The 19102-nt window shown below is 39.9% G+C and overlaps 1 protein-coding gene across 3 annotated transcripts in view; it reads left to right on the top strand.

Annotated features, from left to right (window-relative positions):
* ttyh3a (tweety family member 3a) overlaps positions 1-10446 on the top strand; it is a 32013-nt gene extending 21567 nt beyond the window's left edge. For 2 of the 3 annotated variants that reach the window (XM_084743752.1, XM_084743751.1), the window contains 6 exons: positions 1007-1099; positions 2552-2688; positions 4616-4789; positions 5744-5819; positions 7340-7441; positions 9777-10446. In XM_084743752.1, coding sequence (XP_084599878.1) covers positions 1007-1099; positions 2552-2688; positions 4616-4789; positions 5744-5819; positions 7340-7420 — 561 coding nt within the window. In that variant the 3' untranslated portion in view covers positions 7421-7441; positions 9777-10446. The remainder of the gene's footprint in view (positions 1-1006; positions 1100-2551; positions 2689-4615; positions 4790-5743; positions 5820-7339; positions 7442-9776) is intronic. The other variant, XM_084743753.1, reaches the window with a different exon arrangement.
* The last annotated feature ends 8656 nt before the right edge of the window (positions 10447-19102 follow it).

Raw genomic sequence — 19102 nt, 5'->3', positions numbered from 1 at the left:
GTTTAATGTGGAAGTGAGCCAGAAAAGCCACCATGGTAAAAATGCTGTCTGGTTGAGGAGAAAATGAGCAACTCTTTGGCTATATATGGTGCAACTTTCACACAGTTTTAGTTGGTTCAAACTAATAAACTAAGCTGCAGTTGAGTTGCATGGTTTAAAGCCCTCTGCAACACACTTGAAACATGTTCGAAACTCGGGAGCAACAGTTGGAAAACTCTCAACTTCAACTAGTTTCTTGCAACAGCCAATCAAAATGCTGATTCCAAACATTTCAACCAATTTTACTTGATTGATTCAAACCTGACAATGGCCTCTTATCACCAAAATGAACAAAATAATAAAACAGAAGATGGTCTTTTGGACTCTTCAGAAGGAAATTGCCCTCAGACTTCATTCAAAGTTGGTAACGCTGTCACAACAGCTGTCAACAAACATGAGCAAGGCAAAGTTTGTTTACATTACAGTTAAAAGCTGATTATCATTAATGATAGCTTAGTTTAGCTCTTCTTTAATATATCATTTTAATAAAATCAGCCCAGTGGGGAAAAAAATGACCTGTCTAGTCAGTCAGTCAGTCAGTTAGATTGTGTCTTTCATTATTATTTGTGTTGCGTAGACATTATGTTTCATGCAATTTGCAACCTGTAACTAGTTGCACGAAACTTTCACTATGTGAAACTAGGGTCAGTTCGTCAGACGTTGGGGTAGAGGAAGTAAAGTGATCTGTCATGTGGTTTTCCTGTGCAGCTTTCAATCATATGCTCGCTCCCTAAATTGGCACTCAGTCGTTGAAACTTTGAGAACCCCTGATTTAAAAGAAGGAAACTACCACTTAGTTGCGTTTTTTTCATGTAGACAAAGCAAATTATACTGATTTATTATGTTTTCAAATGGCTTTGTTATGGTGGGTTGAGGCATCCATGCATAACCAGATGGCAAAGTTGGATTTCAAGTTAAGCCTGTTTCATCTTTGGAAATTTTGTGTTTTTTCCTCACTCATTTCCAGGGTCGTTTGGAAGAAATTCAGAGGATACTGAACACCACTGAGATCAGTCTACATCAGCTTACTGCCCTGGTGGACTGTCGCAGCCTGCACATGGTGAGCAGTGAAGAGGAGACTTACAAACAGGGACATTCTTACTGTAGAGTTGCTCCATGTTTGTTGATTGATTTGTTGTGACATCTTTGTAGTGCAGCTTAGTTGTATAAAGCAAACCCCTCTTTTATGCTTGTGCAGCTGACTACACCTGTCACCATAAATAACATTTGCCTTCCTGTATGCGAGTTCTTGTCCACTTACTGCTGGCAGTGTACCATTTATGAAGCTGCCTGAATGACAAGTACTTGGCCGTCTCACCGCTTTGGAGGACTGTCCCTTAGCAGCGTCCAAATTCCAAGTGCACACGTGCAAGTGAAGCACTTTCTTTCTGCTTTCCGCTCTGCCTTCTCTCTTAAAATATCTATCCTGTTGCTGCGCCAAACTTATTATTTCATGAAAATGAGAGTATCTTCAGTAGAATACCAAATGTGTTCTGCTGTGCGGTGCATACAGAATGGAGATTCTCAATCATGATATTGTGGAGCATAGTGCTTCTTTTTAAACCTGGGTAAAAATGCACTGCCTTCCTTCTATCTCACCAACACTGAGCTCGTTTGTTTGACCTAGTTTAAATGAGAAATCACAGCAGATGCATTTTAAAGACCCTCTTAGAATCCACACTCAGACAATTAGAAACAGCAAATCTAGACTTTTACTTTTTCTGCATTAGAGTTTTAAAAAAAAGATGACTGATACTTATTTCAAAAAAGAAAAAAGTCCAATGCACCAACATAATGTAGGATAATCTGTTTTAGGGATGCGTGACATTGATTTTTTTTCTGCTGACACCTGCATCTTATGGCCAATACTGATAGAATTACCAACAGATTACCGTCAGCAAACAGTCAGACAGTTTTTTTAAAAAGAAGTTTATATAACCTGCAGTTTATGCCCAGCTGAGGGCAAGAAAGGCTAAGATTTAATGAGAAAAGATTAATTATTTAATATTCCACAGCTCAGACCGAACCAAATCTATCTGACATCACTATTACAGCAAAAACAAAGAACAGTCAACTCACAGGTTATTTATTCTTGTTAACATCAAAATCTTCATAAATATACTTAACATAGAGCATTGTGCCTAAGAATTAAAAATGCATGCTTAGACATAAATAGTTAAACTGATATTGATTGATACCAATATAGGCCGATATCATTGTGATAGACCAATATTTCCCAATAATTTATCACGTTTCCCTTTTTTTCCCTTTTTTTGTAACAACCTAATGCTGGTACAGAAAAATTAACTGAATGTTGATTTTGCTGCAAGCCACATTTCAGGCTTGATGAAAAAGACTGAACTGAGTCGCACTTTGATTTTTTTTCCCCTAGGTTTCTTCTTTTTCTTTGCTGCTTAGGAAGGAAGTTTATCGAATTGCTTCCCATGGTTGAATGTCGACTTCGATCCGATTTTGCCTGCGATAATAAAAGTGGTCTGTCCTCTTTTTGCAGGACTATGTCCAGGCCATGACGGGGCTGTGTTATGACGGACTGGAAGGCCTCATCTACCTCGTGCTCTTCTCCTTCGTCACTGCTCTCATGTTCAGTTCGATAGTTTGCAGTGTGCCCCACACCTGGCACCCCAAGAGGTAAGACAGAGGGCAGTGGTGAGGGTTAGAGAAACTGACCGTAAGGTTGTCGGTTCAATCCCCTCAACCAGTAGGTTAAATCTTTGAAAAAGGCAACATAATCTCTCATTGCTATCTCTAAATTGGTGGCCCTTTAACTCCAGCTAGGGTTGCAAGTAATGATTATTTTCATTTGATAAACTTGTCAACTGTTCTTGATTGATGTGAGGAAATGGTGAAAAATGTTAATCAGTGTTTTCCAAAATCTAAGGTGACGTCCCCATATGTCTTGTTTTGTTCACAACCTAAAGATATTCAGTTTGTTGTTATAGAGGACTAAAGAAAGTGGAAAATATTCACATTTGTGGAACTGAAGTCATAGAATTTTGATTTTTTTTTTCTTAAAAAATGACCCAAAACACTAACTAGATTATAAAATGAATTTGCAGTTGGCCGGCAGATCAGATTATAGTTGTACTGGGCAGCTTCCAGTTGTGAATGCTTGTAACAGTGTGCATGTACAAAAGAGAGGCCTCCTTTCAATTAAGGTAGACATCCACTGACCACCTATACAGTACACCCGTCGACTCACAACCACAAAGGCACCACTGTAAAAGCTTTTAAGCTGAGTTTGTGTGCAGGACTGTGTATACAGTGAGAAATAATTTAAGAGGATAAGCCTATCAATTAATTATGATTTCATAGCATCAGCGCTTGTTTTTACATGACATGAGACTGAAGCAGACAAAGTGATTGAGGATAAATCTACACAGATATGACAACACGATTATTTCTGTGTAAAACCTGTGTTTGTTTGCTGTTCAAAGACTGGCTGTTTACCACTGGGACTTGTCCAGGAGGCTCCAGCTGTTTCCTCAAATAGATTGCTTCCCGTTATCCTCCTTAATTGTGCCGAGTTGGCCTAAATCTATCATAACCACTGCCGGAGCTGGTGTCTTTTTCTGCAGCTGAGGGGTGAAATTACTCTGATTTCTTTGTCCTATCAGTAGCAGATAAGGTTTGCAGGATGACTAGGGGCGAAAGTGGTTTCCCAGCCACAGCCGTCAGCTCGGCTGCACCACATAATTAACTGATCCCTCCTAACCATTGGGGGGTATGTTTATCAGTTTGATCTCAGCTGGTGCTTCCTGTTATAAAGAAAGGGCTTACACGCTACCAGTCTGCTTTTCTTACTGGTCCCTGCTAGGCTTTTTTGTTTTACTTTTATCATGATGCAAGCATACTGATTTCATTTACCCCATCTAGGATTATATGAAGGCTTAGAATTAATATTCAAGATTAGCATTACTAGAGTAATAATATTATTTGATTTATAAGTAAGTCACTCTTATTTTTCTCTGATTATGCATACTGAGGTAAATGTCTTATAAGCTGCAATGAATGAAATTCTATGATCTCATGAATTAAATATGCAGGGAGAAGCCTGGCAGATGAACACTAGAGGGAGACAGGCTCCATGATGTCGGTGTCATTGTTGCTGTGTTTTGACAGACCATGTTCAGTGCATCACGGTGATCTCACACACACTGAGGAGCTTCATTGTTTGAGAAGAATCAAGTGGAATCAGGTTCTTCAGAAGCAGGATTTGATTTGACGGCGTGAATAAATGCATTAATTGTTCAGTGCAAAATTAGGGCTTTTAATCTTCCTGCAGAAACTGAACCAGTTGCATGAGACTATTTTTAATGTCTTTGTTCAATCCCATTGAGGTCAGTGGAAAATCTTCCATGCCTCACACAGCACAGAATTCATCTTGTTTTCTCTCCCTCAGGCAGTGATGAAATTGAATCAAAATGTGACTGAGAATAAACACAAAAAAACGTGACCACGTGGCGCTTCTTGTGCTGCTTTGTCATCAGTTAGATGGGGCAGGGGGTCCCTCTGGTGGTGGTGGTGGTGTTTTACAGTCGTTGTGTGACGTTTGCAGGAGCGATGAGGACAGTGAGGATGAATCTCTGAGCCACGGGGGAAGACAAAACCATGATAACCTGTATCGGGTCCACATGCCCAGCCTGTACAGCTGTGGCAGCAGCTACGGCAGTGAGACCTCCATCCCTGCTGCTGCCCACACCGTCAGCAACGCACCTGTCACTGAGTACATGTAAGTACTTCAAACTACTGTGAATATTTGAATAGAAACACGCTAAGTGAAAGGCACAAGTGGTAGATAATTTATTTTCACAACCCAGTCTGCGTTGTTCACAGCGTGGTTGATATGTGATACTTCATGTGCTCAGAAGCCAGTTTTTTTATGTCCCCGGAGAGGAGCTAAGCTCTCCTACAGAGAGTCATGCAGTGGCCAGCAAATGCAGCTGTTGCTCTCCAGCTGTGCTGCCTGTGAAACCCAAAGCTCTCTGAGTGTAGTTCAGTGTTAGGGAAACTGGGGGAAGGGATCTTCATGTTTCTGGCTGTTTATCATAAAGCCATGGTATGCTGGAAACTGACTGGGAGAGTGTCCTGTATACAGTGTATTTTTTTTTTTTTTTCAAATCTTTAAAGGGACAGTTCACTCTAAAATCAAAAACCTATTTTTTCCTTTGGCCTGTAGTGCTGTTCATCCATCTAGATTGTTTTTGTGTGAGTCGCAGAGTTTTAGAGATATTCGGCCGTAGAGATGTTTGCTTTCTCTCCAATTGGATGAAACTAGATGGCACTTAGCTGCTCAAAGAGACAAAAAATACATCTGAAAAAACTCAACAGAAAAATGACTTTCCAGAAGTCATGACCCAGGTACTCAAGATAATCCACAGTAGAATCTACCAGAAATTCTTTCTTCTTATGAGAAAGTTTTTCAAATGTGTTTTTTCATAGTTTGATCACCACAATCCGTTCACTTCCGTCATATTGGAGAGAAGGCAGACATCTCCACACCAGAGGTCTCTAAAACTCAACAACTCACACCAAAACAATCCAGATTGACAAATAGCACTACAGGGCAGAGTAAAAATATGAATATTTGATTTTGGGGTGAACTGTCCTTTTTAAAGCAGTGTGTAGATGTTAATAAACTTCTTGGCATGTGGTGTTTGATCTCACTGTGTGTTTAATCCAACAGGGCTCAGAACGCCAACTTTCAGAACTCTCGCTGTGAAAACACGCCTCTGATAGGACGAGAGTCTCCTCCCCCCTCGGTGAGTGTTGTATTTCCAGTAAAAACATGATACCTGTAGGAATAACTCGTTGGACCATTGGAACTAATCTCAGAAATAAAAAAGAAACTTTTCATGTTCCTGTTTCCGAGTCACCTGAGGAACTATGAAAATTTGGCAAATTAGACTAACGAAGGATTAGAAAACAGCAACAGTGTTTGAAATGAAATTTTCACACAGTCGTCGTATTTACTGCAGTGATACGGTACGCATCCTCTGTCTCTGACATGTTAAAATCGCAAACTCACTATTGACACATCCAGGGTATAATTTTCCCTAATAATGCTACATTGTTAACAACAAGTCTGTGTTCAAATCATAGAAATATACAAAAGAAACCTCCCTGTCAAAAAAAAAGAAAATAAGAATTAATTATCCACCAGTTGCCATTTTCTTCCCCCGTGCTCATAGTCTCAATCATTATAACCAATCCTCGACACAGATTTCATTGTCAGTGATGATGCTTAACTGTCCAGGAGACACACTGTTAAAAGCAAAGAAATATATCAAACATATTGCCGGCCAACAAACTTCACTATTTATTTAAATCTGACAGGATCAGTCAGGATCTAATGTTAATTCATGTCCTGTATTCTTCTGTATATCCATATAAATCCTGACATCCATCACCGCTGTCTATTCCTCTGTTTTCACTGGAGGGTTTCCTCTGCCCTGTCAGGTTTATAACCACAGTTTGAAGTTTTACTGCTGAAACAATATTTGTCACAGTGACGTGCGTGGAAAGACTTAAAATGACTGAAAGCAGCCTCTGTAATCATTAAATCATCTTTTAACTTATGCTGAGCAGCACAAGCTGCCCAGGTTACTTATTTCTTACGTGTTGTGTTGATATGAGTGTGTTCTTAAATGATTTACTTTAATGATTAGAGAGGCTACCATCAGTAAGTAATGTAGTAATGCCTCCTTTCATGCTGAAATGTCACAGCAGCCAGCAGCAGTACTGCTGTGCATCATGTGTAAATGCGCACACAATGTCTCTCTTAGACACTTCAACCCATCTGCTATTAATCAAAATGTTAATTTTTTATGTCCCAACCTGTCTGACTGCTCTGACACAGATTGGTTTCATTCATGTTAAGTCCAACACACCTATGACTAATTAAGGGAATCAATACAAGTGTTTTGCACCTTGTGCCCAGATTATCTGCTGTTTAAATAGCAAAGTGGAGTTGGAGACGCCCCAAATGCACTTGAGCAATGCATTTTAGACCATGTGCTGTAGAGCATCTAAACAGGCCTTAGCACTTGATGTTGTGCAAGATTTTTTGTTGACAAAGTTGAGAAGGTTTGCAGAGGTAGAAGCTATAAATTTATTCAGATCAAACCTCAGTCTTTCCCTCCTGCCCCCCGGCCTGAACCTCTACCAGAGATCCTACCCTCCCTGGTGTCTGTGTGTCTGCCTGGACCTAGACGCTGCTTTGTGTATCTTCTCTATACTCTCTTCTTGTCGTCTTTTTTTTTTTTTCTACGAACCCATACAGTTGTATTTGACTGCTGCGGACAGTAACAGCGGTCACAGCTGGCAGTTAAAGCCTTCGGAGAGTTCAAGATCGTTTTGGTAACCTCATCTGCTATGCTAACAGGTACAAAACATGCCCGCCTCCTCCACCCGCTGGCCTGTTCCTCCTCTGTACCACCTCCCAAACTCCCAGCTCTTATTCACCCTCTATTCAGGTCCCACCAGGGCTGCTGGACCCCCCCCGCACCCACTCTCCCTCTGTCGTGATTCTTGCTAAGTGTCCCACCTGGTGTCTCACCTGATATGTGTTTCCTGTGGCCCTGGGCTGCATGTTACCCGACCCCCCTGCACCACAGTTATACTCGGAGGAACATGTAAAGCTGTAATTCTGTCCTGGGGGCTCACTGTGACCTTTGAGTCAAAGACAAGTCAGATTAAGAAGCTCTTTAACTCTTTCACTGATTATGTGGATCTGCTTTGTCTTGATTCTTGGGTTTGAGGGTGAACTCATGGGGGCTTAAGAGTAAATAAAATATTTTACACCTTTTAGAAGCATTCAAATTCAGTTATTATAACAGGAAAAAATCTAAGGTACCATTTTCATTTTGTTAATTCTCATATAGGCAGTTAAATGCAGCAAATACTTAAGGTGTCTGCCACTGTATCTGGTGGTATAACTACAAAACTAGCAATACAGGTTTGCCCAAATTCTGTGTTCATAGCTTTATTATCTCAAAATCAGACTCGGTAAACTCAGAACCACAAGCATTCTGTACAATTCAAATATAAACTGTTTAAAATTAGCATGTAGCATAATACAAACTCAGGTAAATGTATAGTGCTTCATCTTTTACACCCAAGTCGTGTTGTTTTGGTGCTGAGTCACATCAAGTGGCTCTGAAAGATCAGACACATGAAAATATACCATGTTCCTGAAAACACAGTGGAAAAACAACCAAATCAAGTGTTTTTGTTTGAAATGCAGCCTTCTTGTGCTTGTATCGCCTGTTATTCCAAAATGCATGGGTGCATCCTAATTGTATATGAATGACTGACCATGCCGATGTGCAACAAGGGTTGACAACAAATAATAAAAGAACCGCCTGTAGAGCTGGTGTATATTTATACAGTTCCTTGTACTTTGACGTCCTTGTTCTCTGTAGTTTCTGTGATGTTCTTTCTGTGGTTGAGTTATTTACAATCCCTTTAGATTCCAGCACTTAGGAGTCTGATTTGATAACTGAATTGTGTTTTGTAGTGTGTTGTTGTGCGAGCGCAATCGTAATTTTTATATTCCTCTACTGCTCCTAAATTTTTGATGTTGTATTTCAGAGAAACCTTTGCGTCTGACCCCCTGCCTTGATCCCGCACGAGTCGGACACGTTTTTCACTCACATTTCTCATCTAACAGAAATGCTCTCATTTTAATTCATGTAGCTGTCTGCATCAGCTCTGTCCGTCTCATGTCCCAGCTGTATCTGGCAGATGTTAATGTGAGCTGAAGAGTTTATTTAGAATTCAAGTCTATTTTATTTTAACCATACACATGTAAATGCAAGGCTGGTGTCTAGTAACAAGGCACTAAAAATGAATTTAAACCACATTTTGTAACCTAGGCTCCAGAGTTTGAACTGGAACCCATGATCAGCTCACTCTGCTCTGGTTTGTATTGAGGAAAAACGGCATACTCCGTGGAAAGTTTGGCTGCTTGCTAGCTGCTGGACTCGCATAAGACAGATCCTGTATAGACAGACACTTTGATGTGGCGTGAACGCTGTCGTCACGCGAGCATGGTGCTGACGTGACATTTGCGGTCTAGGCAAGGGGTTACCCATCAAAGCACTGAGCCGTTGAATCTGTTTGCTGTTCCAACAGATACACTCAAAACCTGCGTCTTTCAAAATAGTTTATATTTGGAAAAACTCAGCAACGATGTCTCTTTTTCAGAAATCATGACCCAGTTACTCAAAATAATCCACAGACCTTGTTGTGAGCAGTTTCATATAGGAACGATTTTCTTTCCACTGAACTACAACTGTCAACTGTATCACCGTGCTAGCTTGCTCAGTGGTGCTAATGCTAATGTTAGCCAAGGAGGACACCATTAATGTAAGGAGCCTCCTGTCCATTAGTACGTGCACACTTCCTATTGTGCACTGATCCGGTTGCTGTTCTTTGATGGAAAGAAAAGAGTGAAAACTGAGTACCATTGAGTCCCATTTTATTCAAGAGAAGGCAGGCAGATCTATAGTCAACTCGACAAAATCTAGATGTAGAAATAGAACAACAGGTACGAAGAAAATTATGTTTTTGTTTTGGGGGTGAACGGTGTCTTTAAAGTCTGTGGTAAAAGAGATTTTACCCCTGTTGTACTAATGAGTTCTTTTTGCTATAAAAAAAATAAATAAACTCATGCTTCATGTTTTCTTCTGGGTGTTATTTTCCATTTCTCTTCACAGTACACCTCCAGCATGCGAGCCAAGTACCTGGCCAACAGCCGACCAGATCCAAACAACCCTCCAGCACAGTAGACAACACTGGACTCATCTGGTCTGCAGCACTGACGGCTATCCAATCACTCATCCACTCAGTCAGTCTGTCATTACTCCTCATAGATGGTTTCAGCCGCTCCTCCTCCAGCTTTCCTCCACTGTCTCACTTGGCTTAAAATGGAAAACCAAATGTGCTTTTGCTGTTTGGTTGAAGCAAAAATCAAATCTCATCTCATTCGTCAGGACGTGCTTGTACTCCAATTTCCACAATCCTTGGCTGATGGTTTAATATTGCACGAATCATCTTTGGTGCTGGGAATTCATCTGAAACTCTGATATGATGGAGCCTGAACTGACTTTTACACTCCGACTATATTATTTTTATTTCATTTTATAAAATTTCTTTGCCCATGAAAGCACCGTGAGATACGGTGTCACATTTAACAAGGCATTGCAGTGTTGAGGACTCTGGAAGTGCTCATAGACTAACACTGATAACTACTGGTTGATCTTATTTTATTTTGTACTGTATTCCACTCTCTCATTGTTCCTGTGGGAGAGTAAGACAAATGCCTTACACTTAAACATGAGAGGAATCAACTGGGTTCTTCCCAGCTGAAGCGTAGACATGATTTTTCTCACTGTGGTAGAAAAGATTCATTTCAAAGTGCAGCATCTCAGTTCTTTAAGTTGTCTTTCTGCTTGTGGAACTTGAAATGCAAGTCAACCAGTCAGATTTGAATTATTCTCCAGTTAAAGGGATAGTTCAGATTACTTGAAGTGGGGTTGTATGAGGTGCTTATCCATAGTCAGTGTGTGACCTACAGTGGGTGGCTGTCGGCACACCCCCAGTTCTGGCAGGAGTTCTGGTGCAGGAAGCTAAGCAATGCACTGCCGTGAACAAGGTCAGCAGTAAAATGTACTGTAGGCACCTAAGAAAATCAATATTTGTTGAAGTGTAGCCTATATCTAGAATATTTTCTCTTTACCTTGCTGTCAGACAGCCTTTTCCAACTGGAAACTGCTGTTATGAAAGCCAAGGAAACAATAAAAACAAAACAATTAGCAAGAATAAAAATTGCAGTAATTGTAAATGAAGCTATTTTCCACCTGCAGACTCTAATTGATTGAATCATTAAAACTGAGGTTATAGCATTACTCCCAAATAAAAGTAAAAAGATGGATTAAAAAGATAGGTCTTTACTTTCCTTTTAGAAAAAAAATTTGTCATGCTAATGTCCAGAAGCAGGCAAATTACAGTACATTGCTTAGCTTACATGCTGATACTCTTCTCTGCTTCTCCAAACTGGGAGCGTGTCGAAATGATCTTATGTGGGTAATATACTGTCTATACAGTATAGTACCTCATACAGCTCCACTTTAAATAATCCGAACTATCCCTTTAATGTGTAACAGTAATGCTATACTGGATGTCACAGGTGCACATTGGCTTGTTTTTGCATTTTGTCTTAAATCCGATATGTGGGACCAGTTTTCCTGCAGTATTGCATGTCTTACAGGTGTGAAACCGAAATTTTTTTTCGTCTTCTTGGAACACTTTTATCTCCTGTGGCATTTTTTTTTTTTATTGTTTACTTTATTTTGATGAGCCACTTATTCCACAGCAGTGACTGTAAACAAGCTGTGAACTTGACTCTGGCACATGCTGTCAAGAGGATTTGATAAGGACAAAGATGAGCTGCATGATGGAAATGCAGCTGTTTGACAAGAAGAGTCACAGCGGGAGCATGTTGGGGGGGGGGGGGGCGAAAAAGAAGTAAAGAGACTTTAGCTTGACAAAAACGTTTTTATACTACTGGAAGCAGAAACTTTTTTACAACAATTTGAAGATGATGGTGAAGCAGAGGAGGACAGAGTTGTGCGTGATGTCTTCTGCGCAGACCTTGTACAATAATTTGCAACCTGCTTGTCATTCTCTCCGTGTTCCTGATGAGCTGTAGAGCCTCGTCTCCTCAACAGAACGGGAATTGTCCACACACACATCCTTGACTGATCGTCTCTACCAGACGCAGCAGTTTAGAATTAGAAATTCTGCTCGCTGATTATTCCAACAAGAATCGTAATGCAAGTTTATGTGAATCAAGAGAATTTTAAAGAGAAACTTTATGCATTGGCAATGCAGTGTCTCACAAATGTGTTTTAGCATTTATAACAAAAGTAGACAGGAGTGAGTGGATGCTGTGAAGGGATTGTGATAACTCTGCTCTCTCTATAATCTGGAAATTGTCAAAGGAACTCTGCTGACTTTCCTGTTGAAGCATGAAATGTTTGTACTTCTGCTGCTTCAACTTGCTTCTCTTAGATGTGCGTTGTGACCAGTACAAGAGGTGATTCTGTTTTTTTAGACTGTGCCAACAAGTTAAGCACAACTCTTTTACTATATCAATATCTTTTTCATTGTCTTTACTGAAGGCCAGTTTGTAAAGTTGACAGCTCCTGGTTGCCTGCGCAAGCAAACGAGAAAATGAGCCTGACTTTTTCAAATCATATACGCCCTGTAAAACATTATTACACTGATGCAACTTTCTGTTTTTGGGTAGTAGTCATATTCTCTTTGTTGTTTGTGATGCAAGGCTGTTGTACAGACTATAAAAATTTACAAAATGAAGAAAAAAAGTGGCTGAAATTGACGTTTCATTTTTTAATTTCTTAAAAGGCTCATTTCACATTTTTAAAGATTTTTCTATTTGATTTGCTTGTAGGGTTTTTCATTTCAGTTTAGAATCTGTAGCAAGCACTATGTTACATCATTAATGTGAATACAGTAAATAGATTTTAATTTTTCATTGAGTTTTTGTTTTTTGGGGGAAAAAAATCACTGTAGATGTTTGGATTTTCTTTTTTAATTTTATACATCATTTTTTGCAATCTCTAAACTGTGTACATGTAAAACCTGTGGTTATATTGAGCTTGAATGCTGTGTTTTAAAATTAAACAAACCTTAACTGTAGTGCACCTGCCCTGTGCATTTCTTTTATTACATCCTGACCAGGAACAGACACTAGGTAGCAGCATAACCCCACTGCACTTCATCCCCATCGATTTCTGCACAGGCACTGGTCATGTTCTTTCAGTCCTGTATTATTTTTCTAATAAGCAGAACACAGAAACCACACATCTTTACAAGTGAAACAACACAAAAGTTTATACAGTAGTACATTTTAACGCTGCCCAGTATGGAAGCATATGAGTCTCATTAAAAAAAGAATAAATCTGTATGAGAAGAAGAAAAAAAATGTGGACATATAAAAAGGAATAAATTAGTGAATGTAAAAATATGGTAATGTAAAGAAAAATGCCAAATTTAAAAGTGATTATATGCATTGTAACTTATTTTAACATTTATTTGTCCTTTTTTTAAAAAAATATTTCATTATGGCATTCATGTGACTCCATAGTCTGGACGCTTTTAGTGTTTCCCTTCCCTCCTTTTTTTTGCCTTTATTTAACCAGGACGTCCCTTGAGATGTGATCTCTTTTACAAGACAGGCTGAGCCAGAATAGCAGTCTAAGTTTTATTTTACAACAATCACATAAAGCACAACAAAACAGGAACGGAGAGACATGAAAGAGATAAAACTTGACAATTTAAAACACATCCCTCATGAAACAGACTGTAGGAGCACTGAAGATCATCTTTGGGCTTGATTTAAGTATTTTCAAGTCCGAGTGAAGCCGTGAGTCAGTGGAGTTAAAGTTGAGTTGTAAGTCTTTTTTCCTTTTGTCAAAAGAAAGTCTGGAGTCCAAGTCATGGGACTCAGGGAGTCACTCACCTCTGCAAACTGTCATCACGTAGATCCAATTATAAGTGACATCATCAGAACCATGAATGAAGTGTTTAATATGAAATGAGATGAAACTGATCATGGCAAAATTTGGTCACAACTTAAATTCAACTCAATGAAATCTAGACAATGTAATCACATAATTTGATGAAGAATCTGCAGAAGCTGCATTGGATTCAGTTCCTCCTAAAGTTTTCAGATCAACGTTGTCTAACTTTTGTGCATGATTTCTAGAGAAAGTTGCTGTTTCTCCTGTGTGTGTTGATATTTGTTCCTTCTTGCAGTGCAGTGACAGACCTCAGGCCTGCATGCAGATGACTTTGAGCAGAGCAGAAAGGCAGTTTTTGTGTCTCTGACCTCTCTGGGCTGACAGCAGGCAAGGGGTCAGTGTCAGCAGCGGGCCACCAGTCTGGTTTTGTCAACTTCCTTCATCCCGCCAGCCAGCTGCTGTCGCCCCCAAACACTGACCTCTGATGAGGAAGTCTGGGGTTTGAAATGGATTATGAAAAGATTAAGTGAGAGTATCTTTAAAAAAAAATCTGTTTTTATCTTCTGAATCTTAACATGTTGGGATTATTATGGTTTTTAAATGTTTCACTGAACTTTTATTATTCATTCAACTACAAACAGACTGCTTAAATATTAAAATCCACCAGTTTTTTAGCAGCATTTTCTCTAATCTTTCAGGGTATTTTCTGTCTCAAAAGATGGATCCAAAGATTACATCATCTGCTGGACTCCCTGCTGTTTATTGTGGGGGCCGAACTAAACAAAGCAGTAAACAAAGCTCGATGGAGGCAGAGAGGATTTTACAACCCGTCTTACACACAGACCCAGAGATGCAAATGAAATTTCACACGGTCTCACTGTCGAGGAAATTGAATTACCCTGCTTGTTGCTGGACTGGAGGAATGCATTACTAATGCTTTGAGGTGAGGAGCTGAATGGAGAGGGGAAGGAGGGGAGGCAGAGAGGAGGAGGGAGGGGGAGGTGCCAGAGACACTTCCTGAGTCTGGCCGGGCTCTCTGCCAGGTGCTCGGACCACAGCTCTCCTTCTCCTCGATGCCAGGCAGCTGCACGACGGCCAGGAGACACACAAGAGAGTTAAAGCTGCACGAGGCGAGACTTCCATTTAAAAATGCACTCGATTTATCAGCCAAAATCGCATCACGGCGCTCTTTATTGAGACATTGTCAGTTCTCACTCTTTGTCCAGATGAAGTTCTGATCTCCATGCCCACAAGATACGAGGCATCAACGCATAAACCACACAAATATCAATCATTCCTACAGTATACAGGATTTTGAGGTGACATGCACAATGTACACAGTTTGCTCAAGTGATTTGGCAGACAAAAGTGTCAATAGAGATTTAAATTTTATAACAACAAACACCAATTTAGAATATTTTTTCAACTTTCACTAATATGGGAAAATCAGCACAAAAGTATTATATAAGCCTGCATTTTTGTATTAGATAGGCAGGGGAAACTGTTATATTACTGACTTTCCAGTACAGTGTGATGTGTGCCAAACCCCACCAAAAAAATCCAATATTGTGCTATCAGAGGGGAAATCTCTCTTTGGTGGAGCAGCTAACAACTCATATAAGCACCTGAAACATAACAAGAAGCCCAACTACATGTGTGTCTTCACAAACCAGAGAGAAGAGCAACTGTTTGGAAATATGTTGTATTTCAGAAGCTCATGATAATTTTTTTTTATGCAAAATGTAAACCTGAAAGGAAACTACAGCTGGCAGATAAATGTAATAAAGTAAAAAGCCCAATATTTCTTTCTAGAATGCAGTGGAATAAAAGTGTTTCATCACTTTCACTGCTCATAACGTTCACTTTTCCCTCTCATTTCTCGACATGTCATATCTTGTCCTCACAGGACAGACGAGGCAGGTGAACGCCGAATGCAAACACAGGACGTGAGCGTCTTTGTGTCCTGTTTCTGGAGGGAATCCTGCCGCTTTGTTGCCTCCGTGCTTATGAGGGAGAGGGAGTCACGGGGAAACAGGGTGCCTGGATTGTCTCCTTTGTGGCCGGAGGCTCAGAGGGAGGCAGCTGTGTCCTGGGAGTCATTGCTCACGTTATTCACACCTCACCTCCTCCTTTGTGCACATCACACGGACCAGTCAGAGGGAGCACGTACCCACTGAAGGATTTATGGAGCTGTGCGGTTATCCCTGTCCTCACCTTTTTACTCCACTCAGAGAGCCTCCTGCTCACCGAGACGCTTTATGGCCTCCTCCCTTTCTTTTCTGTTCTTTTAAAGAGGTTTTAGTCAAGTATTTTGGTAAAGATAATCTAAATAGCCACATTATATCACAGTCAATCCATGATTCCTGTAGGCCGCATTACTCTAAAAGTGTGGTGCGGTGATTATACCCACAAATCTCGTTTGCACAAGCCTACTGAGTGTATTATTACAATAGTACAGATGAGTTATCAGCGCCTGAGGTTGTACAGCATCATTTGCATCCTGATTTGCATCTCTGCCAAGAACCATGACTCACTTATTTAACTTGGATTCAGATTACCTCTATATAATACTTTTTATACTACTGTATAAACTAAAGACAACAGTTCGTTTTTCCAACAGTTTGACTGTTTCCTAGAAACAAACCAGCATGAGGACGGGAAATTTTATTACACAATGACTGGATATCATAAACAGTAACACACCATGTGCACCATGCATTCGTTACTCAAGAAGAAGAAATAGTAGGTAGGTATGTAGCTCTTTATTGATGGGGAAATTTCAGTCTGAACACTTCTTAATTCAGGATGAACTGGCTTCAGAAAAACAACCACACTTAATGTGGAAATCAGTCATATCCTGTATTACAACCAGCATCCAACTGAGGGGGAAAAGAGGGTCTTGGTCAGCTTCAGCCAGGCAGGCTGGTCCTCCTCCAAATTCCTCAAGTCCTCCACTCGAGTGCTTCTCACTCCGAAGTTCAAGTCCTCCTCCAGCAGCCGGGATATGTGATACCTGGATTATAGTAAACAGCCTCTTCGTCTGCCTTCAGAGCACATGTTGAACAGGATTAAGGCCTGTGCCAGTTGCTGTGAGATCCCTCTGTGGGCCAGTGGGACTTGTCCCGCCGCTCCTAATCCCGCAGACAATGCAGGCTGTTAATTGGAGACTGACTGATATAGCAAAGGCAAGTCACGAAGACAATGTGTGAGTGGCCAGCCTCTCTGTAATCCCCTGCACTCTGAGGAATGTCCCTCTGTGGCTGCCATCCATACTTCACCACATCTACTCCAACTCCTGCCCCCCTCCCCCCTCCAACACTCTGCAGGGTTTTCATTTTACTGACGGTCAGTTAACAGGTTGTACCCTGCTGATTAAAACACAAACACGCCGGTGTGCTTTCTTACAACTCCTGTCAGTGCTCTGAGTGGAATTTCACAACTCTGTAAAATCATTCTCTTTGTGTTTGTTTGACTCAAAAACAAAACATTAAGTAAACAGGCCTCAAAGCATGTCATCTATAAGACGTGTGAAGCCTCAAAATCCACTGTTTAAAGATATTCTTATATTTTATTATATATAAGTTATACATTTTGCATTTTTTGTCTGTTTAGTTGTATGTCTTTTAGTCAATTTGGATTTCCTTTTTTTCTGTTTTCGGTCTTTTTGCATCTTGTTTTGTGTCACCTTATAGTTGTTTTGTGTCTCTTAGTAGACTTTTTTTTCTTTTTTGTCTCATTAGTCATTTAATTGATTTTAGTCTTTTGTCTTGGATCACCTTGTAGTTGTTTTGTCTCTTTGTAGTCATTTTGTGCCTCTTTTGTTATTTAATGTCTTTTTTTTAGTCTTTTTGCGTCTTATTACCTTGTAGTCATTTTGTCTCTTTCTGGCTGTTTTGTGTCTCTTTAGTCAACTGATGTTTTTTACTCTTTTTTTTTTTTGCATACTGTTTGGTGTCCTTATAGCTGTTTTACATTACCTTGTTGTTTTTTGTCTCTGTAGTCATATTGTGTCAGACTTCATACACAGACATGAGTCAAGCCTGTAACCTCCTTACTCTGGTAGGACAAAAACACTTTTTCATTTTCATATTTGGATAAACAAATTCAGTTGTAATGACAGCATGATATAAAGAATATCCTATTGTGGCATTTATAATTAGAAATCTTTCTTGTTCAGAAATGGGTGATGACAAGTCACAACAGTAATAAACCTCCTAACGTCTTTCAGCTCAGGCTGTCGGCTCATTAGACGGGGGTGACAGACAGGACACGTCATGTTTTTTTATTTGATTGCTCCCTGGGGTAAAAAAAAAACATGGGTGAGCAGAGAAGCTGCATTTTCCCTCAAGTGTGACACAAACTCAGACAGACACAAGTCATGCGGGACTTCTGTGTTTTGTAAACAGAACATGATCGACATTGTGGATAGCAGATCCTTTATCGGCGGGAGATTATCATCAGCAGCCTCCAGTCATAAGTCAGTTGGGCGGTCGACCAGCGGTGGAGGTCTGCAGTTGGATGTTTGTGTTCTTGTAATCTCTCACCTGTTGCCACACCATATATATGCAAAACAGCATCACTCAAATCTTCCCGCTGCCAGGAACTGAATGACGTTACACCTGCGTTAACATTTGGCTCGTTCAGGTTTTTAGCAGGACAGTTTTACCTTTTTTATTCTCCTTGACTACATTCAACCTCTGCTTTACTTACGTGGGTCAACAAACTAAATCACCAAGATGTTAGCTCTCCTAACAGTTACAGGGCTTCAGTCAGGGCTGGTAAAAACAGGGTTTGACCCTCTTGCTTTAGCTAGATGTGTAGCAGACAGTTCTGTTTGTTTTTTAGCTGTGTGACTTTTTAATTTCACATTTAACGGCACAGTGCATTTTGGCTTTGCAGGGCAGAATTGAAGAGTAGAAGCAATGATACTGCAATGTAAGTCCATGCAATGTTTACATACTCCATTTAAAATCTTACTTTCATAGTTCAACATCTTGGAAAATTAGCTTGTTTGGCTTCTGGTGATGAAGTAGATCAGAAGATACCGCTGTCATCATCATGACAGTTTACTTACATTAAGACAGTTTGTTTTCTGTATTACAGGATTCTGAAATGTTACATTTAAACATGCAAATGATGCTTTATCTAATGCACTAGTTAAAATATTTCTAGAACAGAAATTTGTGTATTTAGAAGAAGTGGCAAAAGTTTACTTGTGTAAAAAAAGGCTAAATCAGAAGTACTGATTTAACAGCTTTACTCAAGTAAAGGTGAAAAAGTACAGGCTCTGAAATGTGCTCAAAGTATTAAAGTAAAAAATCGCCCCTAAGCACATTTCTAGTAGTTGTTTCTGAGCAAAGCTAACTGAATCTCATCTTTTCTCCTCAGTTTTACTACCCCTCTCTTCTCTGTTTTGCATTGTTACATCTGTCATGCATGATATGCACTGATAGGTAAACCAAGTGATATTTTTTTCTGTGTGTTATTGTCCCATCCAT

The sequence above is a fragment of the Lutjanus erythropterus genome, chromosome 19 (assembly GCF_056507025.1).
Source record: "Lutjanus erythropterus isolate fLutEry1 chromosome 19, fLutEry1.hap2, whole genome shotgun sequence".
NCBI lineage: Eukaryota > Metazoa > Chordata > Actinopteri > Lutjaniformes > Lutjanidae > Lutjanus > Lutjanus erythropterus.
Note: the sequence above shows the minus strand (reverse complement) of the source record. Positions and strands in the feature narration are given on the sequence as shown.